The sequence below is a fragment of the Rutilus rutilus genome (genome assembly GCF_951802725.1).
Source record: "Rutilus rutilus genome assembly, chromosome: 12".
NCBI classification, from domain to species: domain Eukaryota; kingdom Metazoa; phylum Chordata; class Actinopteri; order Cypriniformes; family Leuciscidae; genus Rutilus; species Rutilus rutilus.
Window position 1 is genome coordinate 40,144,922 of NC_140217.1, and position 17,886 is coordinate 40,162,807.

At 39.2% G+C, this 17,886-nt stretch overlaps 1 protein-coding gene across 4 annotated transcripts in view; it reads left to right on the top strand.

The window, feature by feature from the left end:
• Positions 1-15,259, top strand: part of ralgapb (Ral GTPase activating protein non-catalytic subunit beta) — a 50,496-nt gene extending 35,237 nt beyond the window's left edge. For 2 of the 4 annotated variants that reach the window (XM_084424934.1, XM_084424936.1), the window contains exons 20-30: positions 415-521; positions 1,374-1,529; positions 3,240-3,449; positions 4,101-4,259; positions 4,779-4,938; positions 6,067-6,189; positions 6,945-7,081; positions 10,226-10,331; positions 11,026-11,101; positions 11,174-11,322; positions 12,696-15,259. In XM_084424934.1, coding sequence (XP_084281060.1) covers positions 415-521; positions 1,374-1,529; positions 3,240-3,449; positions 4,101-4,259; positions 4,779-4,938; positions 6,067-6,189; positions 6,945-7,081; positions 10,226-10,331; positions 11,026-11,101; positions 11,174-11,322; positions 12,696-12,889 — 1,577 coding nt within the window. In that variant the 3' untranslated portion in view covers positions 12,890-15,259. The remainder of the gene's footprint in view (positions 1-414; positions 522-1,373; positions 1,530-3,239; positions 3,450-4,100; positions 4,260-4,778; positions 4,939-6,066; positions 6,190-6,944; positions 7,082-10,225; positions 10,332-11,025; positions 11,102-11,173; positions 11,323-12,695) is intronic. The other 2 variants (XM_084424935.1, XM_084424937.1) reach the window with 1 other exon arrangement.
• The last annotated feature ends 2,627 nt before the right edge of the window (positions 15,260-17,886 follow it).

The following is a 17,886-nucleotide window of genomic DNA, read 5'->3' on the forward strand; positions in this document are numbered from 1 at the left end:
CAAAATATCTTCATGGAACATGATCTTTACTTAATATCCTAATGATTTTTGGCATAAAAGAAAAATCTATAATTTTGACCCATACAATGTGTATTGTTGGCTATTGCCACAAATATACCCGTGCGACTCGAGACTGGTTCTGTGATCCAGGGTCACGTATTACAATTTAGAGTGATCTGTTATCAGAGGTTTAAGCTCTAAGTTATATATTTCAGAAATGTACATATACAAAATCACAGTTAGCTAAAACTGTGTTAATTTAAACAATGTAATAATTTAATGCAGAAATGATGAGCTCATTGAAGTAATGAATACTTGTTTGTTAACAAATGATTATGACGTTTAGAAAATGTAGCATTGGTGTATGTTGATTCAGAGAACTTATTTCCTGTTAATGTGTGTGTAACGCGTCAGCAGACCCCTGCCCATCAGTCACCATGTTAATCAGAGGCATGTCTGGTCGACACGCATGGACAATGCAGCTCTTCCATCAGCCTCGAGGCGCAAGAGCCAATCAGAAGGTACGACGCAACATCAACCACCAATCAGGGCAGAGATGTGCTTTAAGTAGCCAATCGGAAGCAAACAACTTTCACAAGATTTCTCTTTAGGGAAATAATTGATTTGTAACGATAACTTATAACCTTTTAAAGACAGCCCTACTGTGAGTTCTGATGTTGAAGCCATCAGCCATAATTTTTTTAAACTTCTTTTTAAACTGATTGTGTAACAGGTTATTTTGTAGTGAAAAACTACATTACCCATGATGCTATAAAGAAAATTCCACCAATCCGAGAGTTGCGGCAAGCAAAATGCACCAAAAGAGCTCTTTAGCTCCACCCACTCCCATGAAGCACTGCGATGTAATCGAGTCGGACTCCCAATGCTCTCAAAATACTTAAATGTGTATATATATATATATATATATATATGCATTTTTCACAATAAACCTAAAATATTGTTTCTGTAGATTTAATCAACAACTTAAAATGAGTAGTTTGGTATTTCTACATTGTTTTTATGCAATGCATTCGCAATGCATCATGGGATTGTAGTTCTTTCCCTCATAAAAGCCATTAATTCCAGAAGTCTTGTTCCTTTGTCTTTTTGTCAGATTTTCAAATACTTTTTTTGCTTCAAATAAGTTCCTAATGTTGCAGTTCACTTCATATCTGGTTGGCTCGCTTCATTATAACACTTTAACAAAGAGTTTTTCTATTTATTAAATTAATTAAATAAATGAAGTGGACAGGCACTAATGCTCTCTATTACAATGTCCTTTGAGAGAATGTGGCTTCTCAGATTCTGTATTTGGGAATAATAATGCGCAGTGTTATGCTAATGCCGTCTCATCATGTCCATCTCTCCTACAGCAAGTGTTTGTTCCTGAAAGCCGACCCACGCCCAAAAACGATGTAGGGATTCGGTTTAACGTCAAGCACAGACCGTTCCCAGAAGAAGTGGATAAGATTCCGTTTGTGAAAGCCGACCTGAGCATCCCGGATCTCCATGACATTGTGGATAAGGAGGTATAAAAGCCTCAGAACACACTGTTATCTTTAGCATTACACACTTTACAATATATGTGGAAACCTCACAGCTTAGGCATGCGACGATATCAAACTTGCACACCATGATAATTGCTGAAACTTTAATCACGGGATTAAGTTAATTACAAAACCATTCACTGCTTGACTTAAGATGTAACCAGTTTAGATGGAAAGGATCTCAAGCTGACCAGCTGAAGATGTTACTGTAGCTTTACCCATTATTAGACACGGTACTTCCTTGAATAAATTCCAGAACAGCGCTAGAACAACTATAGTTAAATGATCTTCACAATAGATCATGCTTTACAGTGAACTCTGTTAGAGCTGCATATGGAGGTTTATCTGTTCAATAAAACACCTTACTCTCCTGTCGCTTTTACAACATTTCAAATCCCTCAGTTCTCCATCTCTGAAAAGCCAAGCCGATGTTGATTCTTGTTTTATTACGAGCTCTGTCTCGCTCTCTTTTAGCTCTCCTCTGTTCGGTGTTTGTTATAAACGGGAGATTTAGCGTCAACTAACCCCTGATACACACACACACACACACACACACACACACACACACACACACACACTCTCAACTAACCTCTGACACTAACCACACACACACACTCAACTAACCTCTGACACTAACCAACCACACACACACACTCAACTAACCTCTGACTTCCCACACCAGACACACAGACACACACTCAACTAACCCCTGATACTCCCACACCAGACACACACACTCACTCAACTAACCCCTGATACTCCCACACACACACACACACACACACACACACTCAACTAACCCCTGATACTCCCACACACACACACACACACACACACACTCAACTAACTCCTGATACTCACACACACACACACACACACACACACACACACTCACACACTCAACTAACTCCTGATACTCACACACCAGACACACACACACACACACACACACACACACACACACACAACTAACCCCTGATACTCCCACACCAGACACACACAAACACTCAACTAACCCCTGATACTCCCACACCAGACACACACACACACACACTCAACTAACCCCTGATACTCCCACACACACACACACACACACACACACACTCAACTAACCCCTGATACTCACACACCAGACACACACACACACACACACAGACACACACAACTAACCCCTGATACTCCCACACCAGACACACACAACTAACCCCTGATACTCCCACACCAGACACACACACACACACAACTAACCCCTGATACTCCCACACCAGACACACACACACACACACAACTAACCCCTGATACTCCCACACCAGACACGCGTCAAAGTAGGCGGAGCAACTTTTCTCTATTTACGGATATGACGAGACACACACGGGCGAGTGACGCATGTACGTCTAAAATATAAACAAGTCTCACCATAGTGAATCAGGGTAAAACAAAAACACGTTTTGAAAGGCGGATTGTCTCAGTGTTGACTACGCGTATTTAAGTATGCGGTGCTGTGATAAACACAATAGTGAATACAAATATCTGAATGGCTGTTTGAAACATTGATATATTGTTTGGCTTCCTTTCTTCTTCATGACAAGCGGGTTTGGCTGCGTGGATGTGTATCAGAAATAGTCTTATCGGAGTACATGCTATATTGTTCATCTGTGTGTGTGTGTGTGTGTGTGTGTGTGTGTGTTTCAGTTGGAGCAGCAGCACGATAAGCTGCGAGCCGTGATGGGGAAGCAGATCGATTACGAGACCAAACTGGAGCACAACACAGAGGATTTATGGAGGAATAAATCCTTCCCAGACCCTCTGACAGACTGCAAACCACCAGCTCCTGCTCAAGAGTTCCAGACCGCCCGCCTCTTCCTCTCGCACTTCGGCTTCCTGTCACTAGAGGCGCTCAAGGTATGAGAACGCAAGTTAGTGTAGTTAACGAAAATGTTCAAACAAACTCTTTTTTTTAATCACTTGACTACATAAAAAGAAACGAGACGTTTCAGTGTTCATCCAAACACCATCTTCGGTTGTAAAAATACAGGAAGAAACTCTGGCAAATATACACATAAGTCACATGATCCCGACACACACACGTAGAAGTCACATGACTACAAAGTATAGTATGATTGCCAGAGCTGATGGTATTCCCCGTCACTAGCCTTGGGTATATTAATCAAAATGTTAATAAACATTATAATGGTTTCTCAATGATACTCAAATAACACTTATTTTGCACAGAAATATGTTTATTTAATTCTTAAAATATATTGTAAAAAATATTTCAGCAATATCACAATATCAGACAGCATTTGTGAGTTCACATATTTTATTTCATTAAAATATGTATTTATTAAATAAATAAAAAAGCTATGCTTAAGATAGAAAACAGTTATTTTACACATTAACAATTGTTTAATCTTCAATTAGCAATTAGCTAGACTGCTCTAATTTATGACACGAAAAAAATAATTGACCTAAATCTGTGTGTGTGTGTGTGTGTGTGTGTGTGTGTGTGTGTGTGTGTGTGTGTGTGTGTGTGTGTGTGTGTGTGTCTCTCAGGAGCCTGGAAACAGTCGACTGCCTCCTCACCTCATCGCTCTCGACTCATCCGTGTCGGGCTTTTTCGATGACATCGGATACCTGGACCTGTTACCGTCCCGACCGTGTGACACCGTGTTTATCTTCTACATGAAAGCTGGACAGAAGAGCAGTCAGGAGGTGAGACCTCACACGTGCCCTGCTGTGAAACTGTGCATTCATCAGTTTTGTTGTACAGCTAATAGAATATTACTGGGGTCATCGGATGCCCATTTTCCACAAGTTGGAATGATTCTTTAGGGTCTTCATGTAAAGTTTGTAACATGGTTAAAATTCCTCAATGGTCGTGTAAAACAACACCCGTTTACCTCCTCAAAAACAGCTCTGTTCACAGCGACCCGTTTCGGTGCATGTCTCTTTAAATGATAATGAGCAAAGAAGGTGCTGCCTTGGAGGACAGTATACAAATGGCTAAGGGCAGAAATATGCTAATACGGGAAATATGCTAATACGGGAAATATGCTAATACGGGGTCCGTCAGTGGTTGTGGGCGGAGCATGAGCAATATGACATCATAGTGCTCAGAAAATCCAAACGGGTTGATTATTGAGAGTGTTTAGGCTATTTGAGGATTAAAAAAACACCATATAAAAGTGAGTTTTGTATCCGATGACCCCTTTAATGAGCCGGTGTGTGTAGATCTTGAGGAACGTGGAGTCGTCGGCAAACGTGCAGCCACACTTTCTGGAGCTGCTGTTGTCTCTGGGATGGCCGGTGGAGGTCGGGCAACATCCGGGCTGGACGGGCAGTGTGTTTACCAGCTGGACCATCAACACATCCAACGGTGCTGAAACACCAGGTACACACACACACACACAGCATCTTCTCATGATCAGAGAATGGCTGCGTTCACACTGTCAGTCCAAATCCGATTATTTGTGTATCCGATTGGAATCTGATCTCAAATTATTGACGTCCACACTGGCCACACTATTGACGTATCGCTACAGGTCAGATCCGATTTGTGTGTCCGTGCAGCTCTTTCGTTTTCCGGAGTATCTGCATTGTTTTCTATGGCAATGACGTTGCGTTGGTATCCATATACATATGGATGTAGCTTCAAACGGATTTGTAAATGCACAAAATTCAGATTTGGACTGACAGTGAACGTAGCCTATAATGTAGTAATAATATGTGACCCTGGACCACAAAATCAGTCACATGGGTCAATTTTTTGAAATTGAGATTTATACATCATCTGAAAGCTGAATAAATAAGCCTTCCATTGATGTATGGCAAATAAATGTCACAAAAATACATGTTTTATATATTTACAGTAGGAAATTTACAAAATATCTTTATGGAACATGATCTAATATCCTAATGATTTTTGGCATAAAAGAAAAATCGATAATTTTGACCCGTACAATGTATTGTTGGCTATTGCCACAAATATACCCGTGCGACTCGTGACTGGTTTTGTGATCCAGGGTCACATATAATAAATATTCCATGTAATAATAAATATATTAATATATTCCATGGGGTCACAAGCTTTTGGTTATGCGGCTCCCCATTTATGGAACTCACTTCCTGTAGACGTTCCCAACAGTTCTAGTCTTTCAGTCTTTAAATCTCATCTTAAAACTGACTTTTATGTGATTTAATGTTTGTTGCTGTTCTGGTTTTATTGTTTAATGTCATTGCTTTTATGAATTTTATAAGTTGTCCTTGAGTGCCATGAAAGGCGCCTATAAATAAAAATGTATAATATAAAGATAAAACACTAAATGACTTGGATCACAGTGATGCTCATGAGGTGTGTGTGTGTGTGTGTGTGTGTGTGTGTGTGTGTGTTTGTGTGTGTGTGTGTGTGTGTGTGTGTGTGTGTGTGTGTGTGTGTGTGTGTGTGTGTGTGTGTGTGTGTGTGTGTGTGTGTGTGTGTGTGTGTGTGTGTGTGTGTGTGTGTGTGTGTGTGTTTGTGCAGATGATTCAGTGAGTCTGGGTGACACTGGCGGTGGCGTGTTTAACGGAGAGAAGCGGGTGCTTTACTACGCAGACGCTCTGACAGAAATCGCGTTTGTCGTCCCGTCTCTCAGCGACTCCTCCGGTAAACTCCTGTTTCTGCACTACACTGTTGCTGTGTTCAAGCGCTTTTAGCTGTGATTATGTTTGCAGCTCAACACACACGTGCATTTGAGGCAAAAAGTGCCGTTTCTGTCACATGCTGCAGAGGACTATTAATGGCATGTTGATTTCTCCATTATTGCTACACGTTTATTGAATTAATAGTGATTTATTTATAGGGGTGTAACAACATATCGCAATACAAAAATGCAACAATATGTATAGTGTATAGTTCACCCGAAATGAAAATTACTGTAAGTTTTCAGAGTTTTAGTGTCAGTTCTACATTAAACTACTATATATAATGTTGAATATTATGTATAATAATGCATTGGGGAATATTTGTGGGCCTGATAATGCCAGATGTCTGATGTTACCAGTAAAAAGTGGCCTACATTATTTTAAATATCTAGTCAGTGAAAGAGCGCAAGAATATTCGTCTAAAATAATTCTGTATTTTCAGCTTCAAAATCATGAATATTGTTATTCTGGTGTCTCTATTGTCCTGTGCTTTGGGTTTCAGCACCAAGTCCAAGCCTATTCATTTACACCCACAATGTGATATCAAATTTAGTATTTTAATAAAATTTTGTTAACCTTTTATCATATGTCTTGGAGTATCGCGATAATATGGTATGGTGAGTTCAGTATCGTGATATGTCTCGAATCGTGACATGAGGGAATCGTTACACCTCTATTTGTTTAACATGACGAATGTTGATTTCTCTCCTAACGCAGCGGAGTCATCCGAGCACAGCTTCCCGACGGCAGACTCGGACTCGCAGATGGAGCTGTTACCCAGTTTACTGAAACAGCCCAACCTCACGCTGGAGCTCTTCCCAAACCACTCCGACAACATGGGACCCGCGCAACGGGTAACTTCCCGTCTCATTCTCAGAGCTGAGGCCGTTACTGGTTAAACGGTTTAACCTGGCCAGTATATCAGGAGTTAACAAGCAATGAAGCACATGCACTACGTCATACGACTCCGTGCACCCAGAGAAGAACTCTCACTCAAAGCTTCTAAATCAATTCAATTCGCATTTATTTGGATAGCGCTTTTCACAATACATTTTTTTATTTTTTATTATTAGGTCTAAGCCACCCACAATTTAGGAAAAAATAGGGAAAAGCGGAAACATGCAAAAGATAAAGGAATTTGTGCAACTATCATTCATCTCGTTATAATAATATGCATATAATAAAACAGGCTAATTTATCACTTATGCTATGTTGCTTGCTACACATAGGGCAACAATATTCATTTTTCTGTCTAACTATCTTACAAAATTAGACAGTAAAATGTGAACATAATGTAATTTTTTTTTAGAAAATGTAATATCACTCATGTATATTTTGGTAACACTTTATTTCGATAGTCCACTTTAGACATTCTACTAACTATAAGTAACTTTGCAGCTACTTGTCAACTAGCAGTCATTAGAGCACTAGTAGACGGTCTGCTTAATATCTGCTAACACTTTATTTTGTTGGTCCCCCAATAGATGTTCTACTGACTATAAGTAACTTGGCAACTACGAGTGAACTTATTCTCCTAACCCGAACCCTAATCTAACAGTCTACTGAAGTTTACTACAGTCTACTAATACTCTAATGACGGTTAGTTGACATGTAGTTACAAGTTAGGTTACACTTTATTTTAGGTGTCCGTGTTACAGTGTAATTATATATTTAAGTACTGAGTAATATTAAGCAACTACATGTACTTACTATAGGGTTAGGGTAGGATAAGGTTTTGGTTGAGGGTTAGTTGCATGTAATTATGCATAATTTACTGTTATTACTATAGTAAGTGCATGTAACGTGTAACAAGGACACTGTAAAATAAAGTGTTTCCCAAAGTTACTTATAGTTAGTAGAATGTCTAAAGTGGACTATGAAAATAAAGTGGAACCATATAAAAAAAAAATTTGCCTCATTTTGTAATAATTTAAATATATACATTTATATAAAATAGCAACATTTTATGTACAATCGACTTAAAAAAAAAAAAGATCTACATTCTCAATTTCATTCATGGTGAGAACATGAAACACGTGCTTTGGTTTAGTGGACGATTGCTGCCATCTACTGGAAAACAAACACTTTTAAAATTAAAATAACATGACTTTTTAACCTCAGTCACTAGATTATTCAATGGTTTTTCATTTAGATTTGTTTGGATATTATTAAGTCATTATTATAACAATAAAACTGACTGTCAAAGTTTAGCATTTTTTTGTAGTAAAGTATAATTTTTTTTCAATTGTCACAATATTACAGTCAAACCTGAATGTGTGTGTGTGTGTGTGTGTGTGTTTTCATTTGTTCTCCATCGTAGATGTGTTAAGGTGTCACTCCTTCATTTCTGTGTGTGTTCCTCATTGTAGCTGATTTTTTTTTTTTGACAAATTATGTAAATGTTATGTAGTCTCACCCATTCATCTCTGTGGGCCAGTTTTCACCTGGTTTTAAGATGCGTTTCAGTCGATCGGATCACAAGTGGACAATAAACGCTCGTGCGTTCAAACAACGCCTGCTCGCCGCCTACTGACTTCATGCGTAACATTATGCGAACCGCGCTAGCTAGACGGGTTTTAAAGGGCTGGTTGATTATGATTTGACTTTTCTAACTTTAGTTAGTGTGTAATGTTGCTGTATGATCATAAACAACATCTGCAAAGTTACAATACTCAAAGTTCAAAGCAAAGGGAGATATTTGCTTTTAAAGAAATAGTTTTTTAAGGACTACAACAAACGGCTGGTAGGAACTATACAACATTCCTCACTCACCACTCAAATGACATCACTAACCCTAAAAATTTACATAAACCCCGCCCCCGGGAACGTGATTTGTTGATTATCATGACAGAATATGCTAATACATATAACTATATAACTACACATCAGCAATATAAATTCATTAAATAATCATTCAGAAATGTCCTGTTGCTTCTACATGTTGTCACTTCTTCTCGAGTCTCTCCATCATTGTCTGAATCCGGTTTGAACATAAAAGGCTAAAAGTTGTTGACATTTTCAGTGTGTGTCTGTGTGAGGTAAAAGGGCATGAGCTGTTGAAGCTCCGCCCACTGTTCCGGGAGCAGCAGCTCATTTGCATTTAAAGGGACAGACACGAAAACGGTGCGTTTTTGTTCACCCTCAAAAAGTGACAATTTTAACATGCTATATAAAAATATCTGTGGGGTATTTTGAGCTAGAACTTCACATACACACTCCGGGGACATCAGAGACTTATTTTACATCTTGTGAAAAGGGCATTATACCACCCCTTTAAACTTTGTCAAGTGAAGACCCAAGTTTAGTTTGAGGGCTCGCCGTCGTCTTGTGGCTTTCAGAGCAGAAACCAAAGCTTCTGTTCTCCGTGTTCTTCTGTCGTCTCCATTAAATTGAAAGATCTGAAAAAAAACACATAGACCCTCCCCTCGAAGAAATCAGGACAGAAGTGGTCGAAAGTGGACAGAAGAGACGGATTAAAACACTGAATGTCTAACCAAAACGCATCTTAATATCAGGTGTAAATGTTTTTTTTGGAGGCGAGTGGCCATAGAAGTTACACTGACCTCATCCTTACTGAATAAAAGTATTCATTTCTATGTAAATCTTACTTGCCTCAAACTTCTGAATGGTAATAAATCACGGTTTTCCACAAAAATCTGAAGCAGCACAACTGTTTCCAACACTGATAATAATCATAAATGTTTCTTGAGCATCAAATCATCATATTAGAGTGATTTCTGAAGGATCATGTGACACTGAAGACTGGAGTAATGATGCTGAAAATTCAGCTTTGATCACAGGAATAAATTACATTTAAAATATAATCACATAGAAATTTTAATTGGTAATTATATTTTACAATATTACTGTTTTTACTGTATTTTAGATCAAATAAATGCAGCCTTGGTGAGCATAAGAGACTTCTTTCAAACACAAAAAAATCGTAATTATTCAAACCTTTTAAACGTTAGTGTATAATGTTTATGTCTTGTGGTCAGTCTCCTACAGTGAAGAGCAAGAAGTTGCCGTCCGGAAGAACGATCCCACCGTTAGGACCCGACACTAAAGTGCTGGTCGTGTGGGTCGAGCGATACGATGACATCGGTAACATGTTTTCCACTCCTTCATATTCATTCAAAATTGATTTTAATTTAAGGTGTCAATTACAACAACAGTGATAATTAAACCTATAAATCATGTATATATGTCAAATATGTGTTACAATTGTAAACACACAAGGCACAGAGACGTGTGGCCTGTCTATGAGAAGTTAATAAATTGCTACACTGTAAAAAAAAAAAAAAAAGATTCAATGTGAATTTGTTTCTATTTGTGAAGTTTACTTGTAATTTCTGAGTGAAAATTGTTTCGAAGTAAACCTACACCAATTTTTTTCAATGTAGTTTTACTTTCTGTTCTTTTTCTTTTAAAAACAAAAAAATGAAGGTCACATTTTAAAATAAGGTTCATTGGTTAATTTATTACCTAACATGACCTAAAAATTAACAATACATTTGTTACAGTATTTATTCATCTTTGTTAATGTTAGTTAATAAAAATACAGCTCATGTTTGTTCACAGTGCATTAACTAATGTTAGCAAATACAACCTTTGATTTTAATAATGTATTAGTAAATGTTAAAATGAACATAAACTAATATTAATAAATGCTGAAGAAGTATTGTTCATTCTTAGTTCATGTTAACTAAGGTAGTTAATTAATGTTAACTAATGAACCTTATTGTAAAGTGTTTCCAAAATAAAATGGAAAATGAAAACTTGTGTTCTTTTGTGTCAGAAAACTTCCCTGTGTCGGAGTTACTGGCGGAGACGAGCACCGGAGTGGAGACGGCCGTCAACAGCAGCGCTTCCAGGTAATAAACTGTTAGTGAGACTGAGTTCAGTCCCTGACATGATCTCATTCGCCCTCGCCTGGTCTCACTCAGGTCCAGCTCTTCAGAGAAGGACGTTCCCATCGTTTTCATCCATCCGCTGAAGACCGGCCTGTTTCGGATCAAACTACATGGTGCTATGGGCAAATTCAACATGGTCATTCCTCTAGTGGACAACATGGTGGTTAGCAGGAGATCTCTGGGTGAGTGAGTGGAGTGGGGTGAGTGGAGTGAGTGAGTTGGGTGAGTGAGTTAGTGGAGTGAGTTGGGGGAGTGAGTTGGGGGAGTGAGTGGAGTGAGTTGGGGGAGTGAGTGGAGTGAGTTGGGTGAGTGAGTTGGGTGAGTGAGTGGAGTGAGTTGGGGGAGTGAGTTGGGTGAGTGGAGTGAGTTGGGTGAGTGACGTGAGTGAGTGGAGTGAGTTGGGTGAGTGGAGTGAGTTGGGTGAGTGAGTTGGGGGAGTGAGTGGAGTGAGTTGGGTGAGTGACTGGAGTGAGTGAGTGGAGTGAGTTGGGTGATGGGGTGAGTTGAGTGAGTTGGGTGAGTGACTGGGGTGAGTTGGGTGAGTGAGTGGAGTGAGTTGGGTGAGTGAGTGAGTTGGGTGAGTGAGTGGAGTGAGTTGGGTGAGTGAGTGAGTTGGGTGAGTGAGTGGAGTGAGTTGGGTGAGTGAGTGGAGTGAGTTACTGGAGTGAGTTGGGTGAGTGAGTGAGTGGAGTGAGTTGGGTGGGTGAGTGAGTGGAGTGAGTTGGGGGAGTGAGTGGAGTGAGTTGGGTACTGGGGTGAGTGGAGTGAGTTGGGTGAGTGAGTGGAGTGAGTTGGGGGAGTGAGTGAGTGGAGTGAGTTGGGGGAGTGAGTGAGTGGAGTGAGTTGGGTACTGGGGTGAGTTGGGTACTGGGGTGAGTGGAGTGAGTTGGGTGAGTGAGTTGGGGGAGTGAGTGAGTGGAGTGAGTTGGGGGAGTGAGTGAGTGGAGTGAGTTGGGGGAGTGAGTGGAGTGAGTTGGGTACTGGGGTGAGTGGAGTGAGTTGGGTGAGTGAGTGGAGTGAGTTGGGTGAGTGAGTTGGGTGAGTGAGTTGGGTTAGTGAGTGGGGTGAGTGACTGGAATGAGTGGGGTGAGTGGAGTGAGCGAGTGTGTGAGAGGATGTGTGTGTGTGTGTGTGTGTGTGTGTGTGTGTGTGTGTGTGTGTGTGTGAGAGGGTGTGTGTGTGTGTGTGTGTGTGTGTGTGTGTGTGTGTGTGTGTGTGTGTGTGTGTGTGTGTGTGTGAGAGAGTGAGGATGTGTGTGTGTGAGAGTGTGTGTGTGTGTGTGTGTGTGTGTGTGTGTGTGTGTGTGTGTGTGTGTGTGTGTGTGTGTGTGTGTGTGTGTGTGTGTGTGTGTGTGTGTGTGTGTGTGTGTGTGAGTGAGTGAGTGAGTGAGTGAGTGAGTGAGTGAGTGAGTGAGTGAGTGAGTGAGTGAGTGAGTGAGTGAGTGAGTGAGTGAGTGAGTGAGTGAGTGAGTGAGTGAGTGAGTGTGCGAGTGTGTGTGTGTGTGTGCGTGTGTGTGTGTACTCATGATTGTTTGTCATTCTCTCCCCCTCTCCAGGATTCCTGGTGCGTCAGACTGTAATAAACGCGTGTCGGAGGAAGCGTCTGGAGAGCGACTCCTACAGCCCGCCACACGTGCGGCGGAAACAGAAGATTGCAGAAATCGTGAACCGTTATCGTAACAAACAGCTTGAGCCCGAGTTTTACACCTCGCTGTTCCTGGAGGTCGGCGAGACGAGCCTCAACCCATAAACACTCTCGCAGACGGAGGTGGAGTCATTAATCTGCACTCGAGGTGCTGGTCTGGGGGAAGTACGTTTTTAATGTTGATTGGCCAAACACTTGCTCAGCTTGACCTCTACACGATCAGTGCCCACCTGACACACGACTATTGTTCCGTATCTCGACACGGACACTTTATTTCTCCTGTGAATCGCACAGAAACCTGTCAAAGTTACATTTCACCCCCAAAATAAATTTGATGTATATATGCAAAATATATATTTCTATATTTTGCATTAAGAAAATAAGCCTGTTTTTTGTTGTTTTTTTACGACTTTTGGGACATTCTTTTCATAACATTTGAGCTCATTTCCCCCCCCCCCCCCAAATATGCATTAAATGTATTTTTTTGCTTATAATAAATTTATTTAAGAATGAATTTCATAAATAAAAATGATAAATAACAATTTTCATTGTTCTCAAATGTGATACTCATTACCGTAACACCATAAAAATACTGTAGTACAATGATTTTATTTCATTTAAACTGGCGTAATTAGAAAGCAGAACAACAAATACCACCATGATTTATGAATGCTTTAAATAGTACATCATTATTCTTTGCACATTACAGTAATGACAGAGACTTTTTTGCATTGAGTTGATGAGAATGTCAATTAATATCAATGTAAAAAAAAACGTAACGATCCTAAAAACAGGCTTTATTTTTATTTCAAACGAAATATGATTTATTTTGTGGAGTGAAATCTGACTCGCCGAGACTCAGCCGTTACTGTACTTCACAATGAATGACGTTTTATTTGATCATGTTCATGATTTGAAGGACTGCGACAGTAAACGTCCTCATGTGAAGCCGTTTCTTCTAGAAGCACTATTGAAATGAACACTAATCTCCAGCAGCCACTGATGTGATGCCAGTATCTCCCTCTTCCTCTTCATCATGTACAGTAGTACAGAAGCTCACCTCTGCGCTGCTTGCTTTCTTTCTGAAAAGAGTTTCAGTCTGCAGGCGATTGCACGCCTCAGAATAAAAACAAAAAAGGTAATTGCGACTTTCTCATAATCCTTTTTTTTTCTTTCTCAGAATCACGAGTTTATATCTCACAATTCTGTCAAAAAAATCTGAATTGAGGGATATAAACTCACAACCGCGAGAAGAAATCAGAGCCTTGAGATATAAAAAGAAGTCAGCTGACAGATTTTGAATCAACTCAAACTCAACTCTATATCTTGCAATTCAGACTTTATAACTCGCAATTGCACGTTTAAATCTCGCTATTCTGACTTTTTTCTCGTAATTTGTGAGTTGTTAAGTCAGAATAAGATGTAAACTTGCAATTGTGATTAAAAAAGTTAACTGACAAATAATTCGAGTGAATAATTTCATAATTTCGAGTTTATATCTCACAATTCTGACTATTTTTTCACAATTCTGAGTTTATATCACAATTCTGATACCAGAAGTCAGAGAAGTCGTAATTACTTTTTTAATCCAGTGGCGCTTTAACAGGAATGACTGAGAAACAGATTTTCGGTCACTTGACATTTCGATGCCATAAATTGCCAAAAGCAAAACAAACTACTGATTTTCACCGGACGGGTCCTTATTGGCTATAGTTGCGACGTTACTTCGACCCATAATGCATTTCAGTCGAAAAACATTATAAGGGCTTATCATTTATTTATTGATTTCTTTTACTTTGTGTTTTTCACATATTGTGACACATTTCTTTCCACTTCCCCATTCGCCAGGTTTCATTTACTCAGCGTTTTTATCTTCAAATCAAAAGCTGAAATGAAATCAAAACCAATTTGACGTTCACCTTTAGCAGTTACATCTCCTTTCATATTCTAGAAAGCACTTTTAGATCTAAAATATTCCCGTTTCCATCCTCACCCGGGTTGATCTGTATTGATTTGTTTCTGTTTTGATTATAATAATGCCTTTATACGCGGTGATCTCCTCTCGTGTCATAGAATAATGAGGCGTCACCCAAATACAACACAGTTTTGATCTCAAGTTATTCTTAATACAAGTTCTGGAAGAGAATTACACGTCTCATTTTTGCGCTCAGAAGCTCCTTATTAACGCCACATTTCTTTCGTGAGAAGGATCTGAAATGTCCCGCTTCCGGCGCTCCGGTCGCTCGCTCTCTCCGTGTGTAAATATTGACGGCATGGACTTTGTATAAAGTTTGACTTTCTATGTAAATATGCGGGTGTGAAGTTCTGCTCACTCATCTTATACTATTGATTAGGGACGGCACAACGGATGAGCGATTGTTTGTATTTATGCCATCATCATTTATGTGTCCAAAAGATACATTGGATATTGAATGTAACACATGTAATGAAATAAAGATTTTAATTAAATTCTTATCATATAATGACTGGGAATGCTTTTGTGTGTGTGTGTGTGTGTTTGTGTGTGTTTGTGTGTGTGTGTGTGTGTGTGTGTGTGTGTGTGTGTGTGTGTGTGTGTGTGTGTGTGTGTGTGTGTGTGTGTGTGAGATCTGAATTACTGAAACACTGATAAAAAGTGTCAAATTCAACTTTTTCAGCAACAAACTGATACACTGTATCTCGAGTTTCTTCCGGAACGGTGTGTAAGGTTTTCCGAGGTTCTCGGTTCAGAAGCTGCGGTGGAGGTCGAGCTCCTCGCTCTGGAACATCTGTAAAAGCACAATCATGCTTTCCACTCATTAATCACTGAAGAATAATGAGAACTGAGACACTCTTCGCTCATTATCGTCACGCTTCTCGAGAGTTTTAGCTTTGTTGCATTAGCAGCATTATCAGTGTTGATGCGGCGTGATGTTTTCATTACACTGTATACAGTAGAGACTGCTGATGCGTTTTATGATCATATCTTTCACAAATGTCTTGTCTTACTGAATGATTTTAAAAGGGAGATACGACAGGCATATCTTTTTGGTTGGATGGAACAACTTTTGCACAAATGATTTGCATCCAAACTATAATAATAATAATTCATCATTTAGAAACATTATATATGTTTTAGAAGGACATTTTGCCCAAACAAGGACTAAAAAGCATATTAAGTTACAAACTCACTCACTCATTCACACACACACTCCAGCACATGCTGTGATCTGCTGACTCAGACACACTCACACACACACACACACACACACACACACACACACAAACACAGACTGATCTGCTGACTCACACACTCACTGAATCAGTGCTGGATTATTGTCGTTGATCTCAAGCATTGATGTTCTTCAGTCACACACACAAACACACACATACACTCTCTCACACACACACACACACAGACTGATCTGCTGACTCACACACTCACTGAATCAGTGCTGGATTATTGTCCTTGATCTCAAGTATTGATGATCTTCAGTCACACACACAACACTCACATACACTCTCACACACACACACATACACACACACACACACACAGACTGTGATCTGCTGACTCACACACTCACTGAATCAGCGCTGGATTATTGTCGTTGATCTCAAGCATTGATGATCTTCAGTCACACACACAAACACACACATACACACTCTCTCACACACACTCACTGAATCAGTGCTGGATTATTGTCGTTGATCTCAAGCATTGATGATCTTCAGTCACACACACATACACACTCTCTCACACACACTCACTGAATCAGCGCTGGATTATTGTCATTGATCTCAAGCATTGATGTTCTTCAGTCACACACACACATACACACTCTCTCACACACACACACACACACACACTCACTGAATCAGTGCTGGATTATTGTCGTTGATCTCAAGCATTGATGTTCTTCAGTCACACACTCAAACACACTCACTCACACACACACTCACACTCACACACACACAAACGTCTGAATGTGTTTTAATTAGAAAACTTCAAACATGATGCCGGAGCTTTTCTCACAACTAACTAATACACTTTCATTTTTTAATATTAGTAAACTGCAATTAGTTAACATGAACTAACAATGAAAAAACGTTTATTAATCAGTTCATGTTCATTTTATCATTTACTAATACATTTTTAAAATCAAAAGTTAATATTATTATCATATTATTGGACCTGAGCCGACATGAACTAACGATGAAAAGTTGCATTTTTTATTAACTAATAACAAAGATTAATACATATTGTAACAAATATACTGCGCATTGTTAATTAATGTTAGTTAATGCATTAAATACATTTCGGTTACATTTAGTTTAATGTGTCATTGTTACAGTGTAATTATATATTTAAGTACTGAGTAATATTAATTGTAAAATGTATTTTACAATTGTATAAAATGTACTTACTATAGGGTTAGGGTCGGATTAGGATGTGGTTGAGGGTTAGTTGCATGTAATTATGCATAATTTACTGTTATTACTATGGTAAGTACATGTAAATTATGTAACAAGGACACTGTCAAATAAAGTGTTACCAAAATATATTTTTTCTGCTGAACACAAAAGAAGATATTTTTAAAAATGTTGATAACCAGAAAGTTTCCTGTCGCCGTTGAGTATTTCCTGAGTTGTTACAGTTGGACGTTCATCTGATGCTTTTTAAATGTAACTTGTTTCAGAACATTCCGAGAACATTCAAAAGTAACGTTTGAAGAATGTTCAAATGGAATGTTCCCTCAACGTTCACATGATAAAGAAAAACATTTTTAAAAACTCTGCATTTTGAGAACATTCACAATAACCTTGTAAAACATACTCCAATATTCTTTATGTACAACACATGAATCACGCTTCAGTTCTGCGAGACAACAAAACACTTTCCTTTTTTTGGGTTTGTCTTTTATTTTTCTATAGTCTTTTCAACCTTCAGTCCTCTGACTGTATAATGTGGTGTTTAAGGCTTTTGGCTGAGGTTTAACTGCTCACCTTTTCGTTTTTTTACCATTTTAATCACTTTTTGTGTGTGTGTGTGTGTGTGTGTGTGTGTGTGTGTGTGTGTGTGTGTGTGTGTGTGTGTGTGTGTGTGTGTGTGTGTGTGTGTG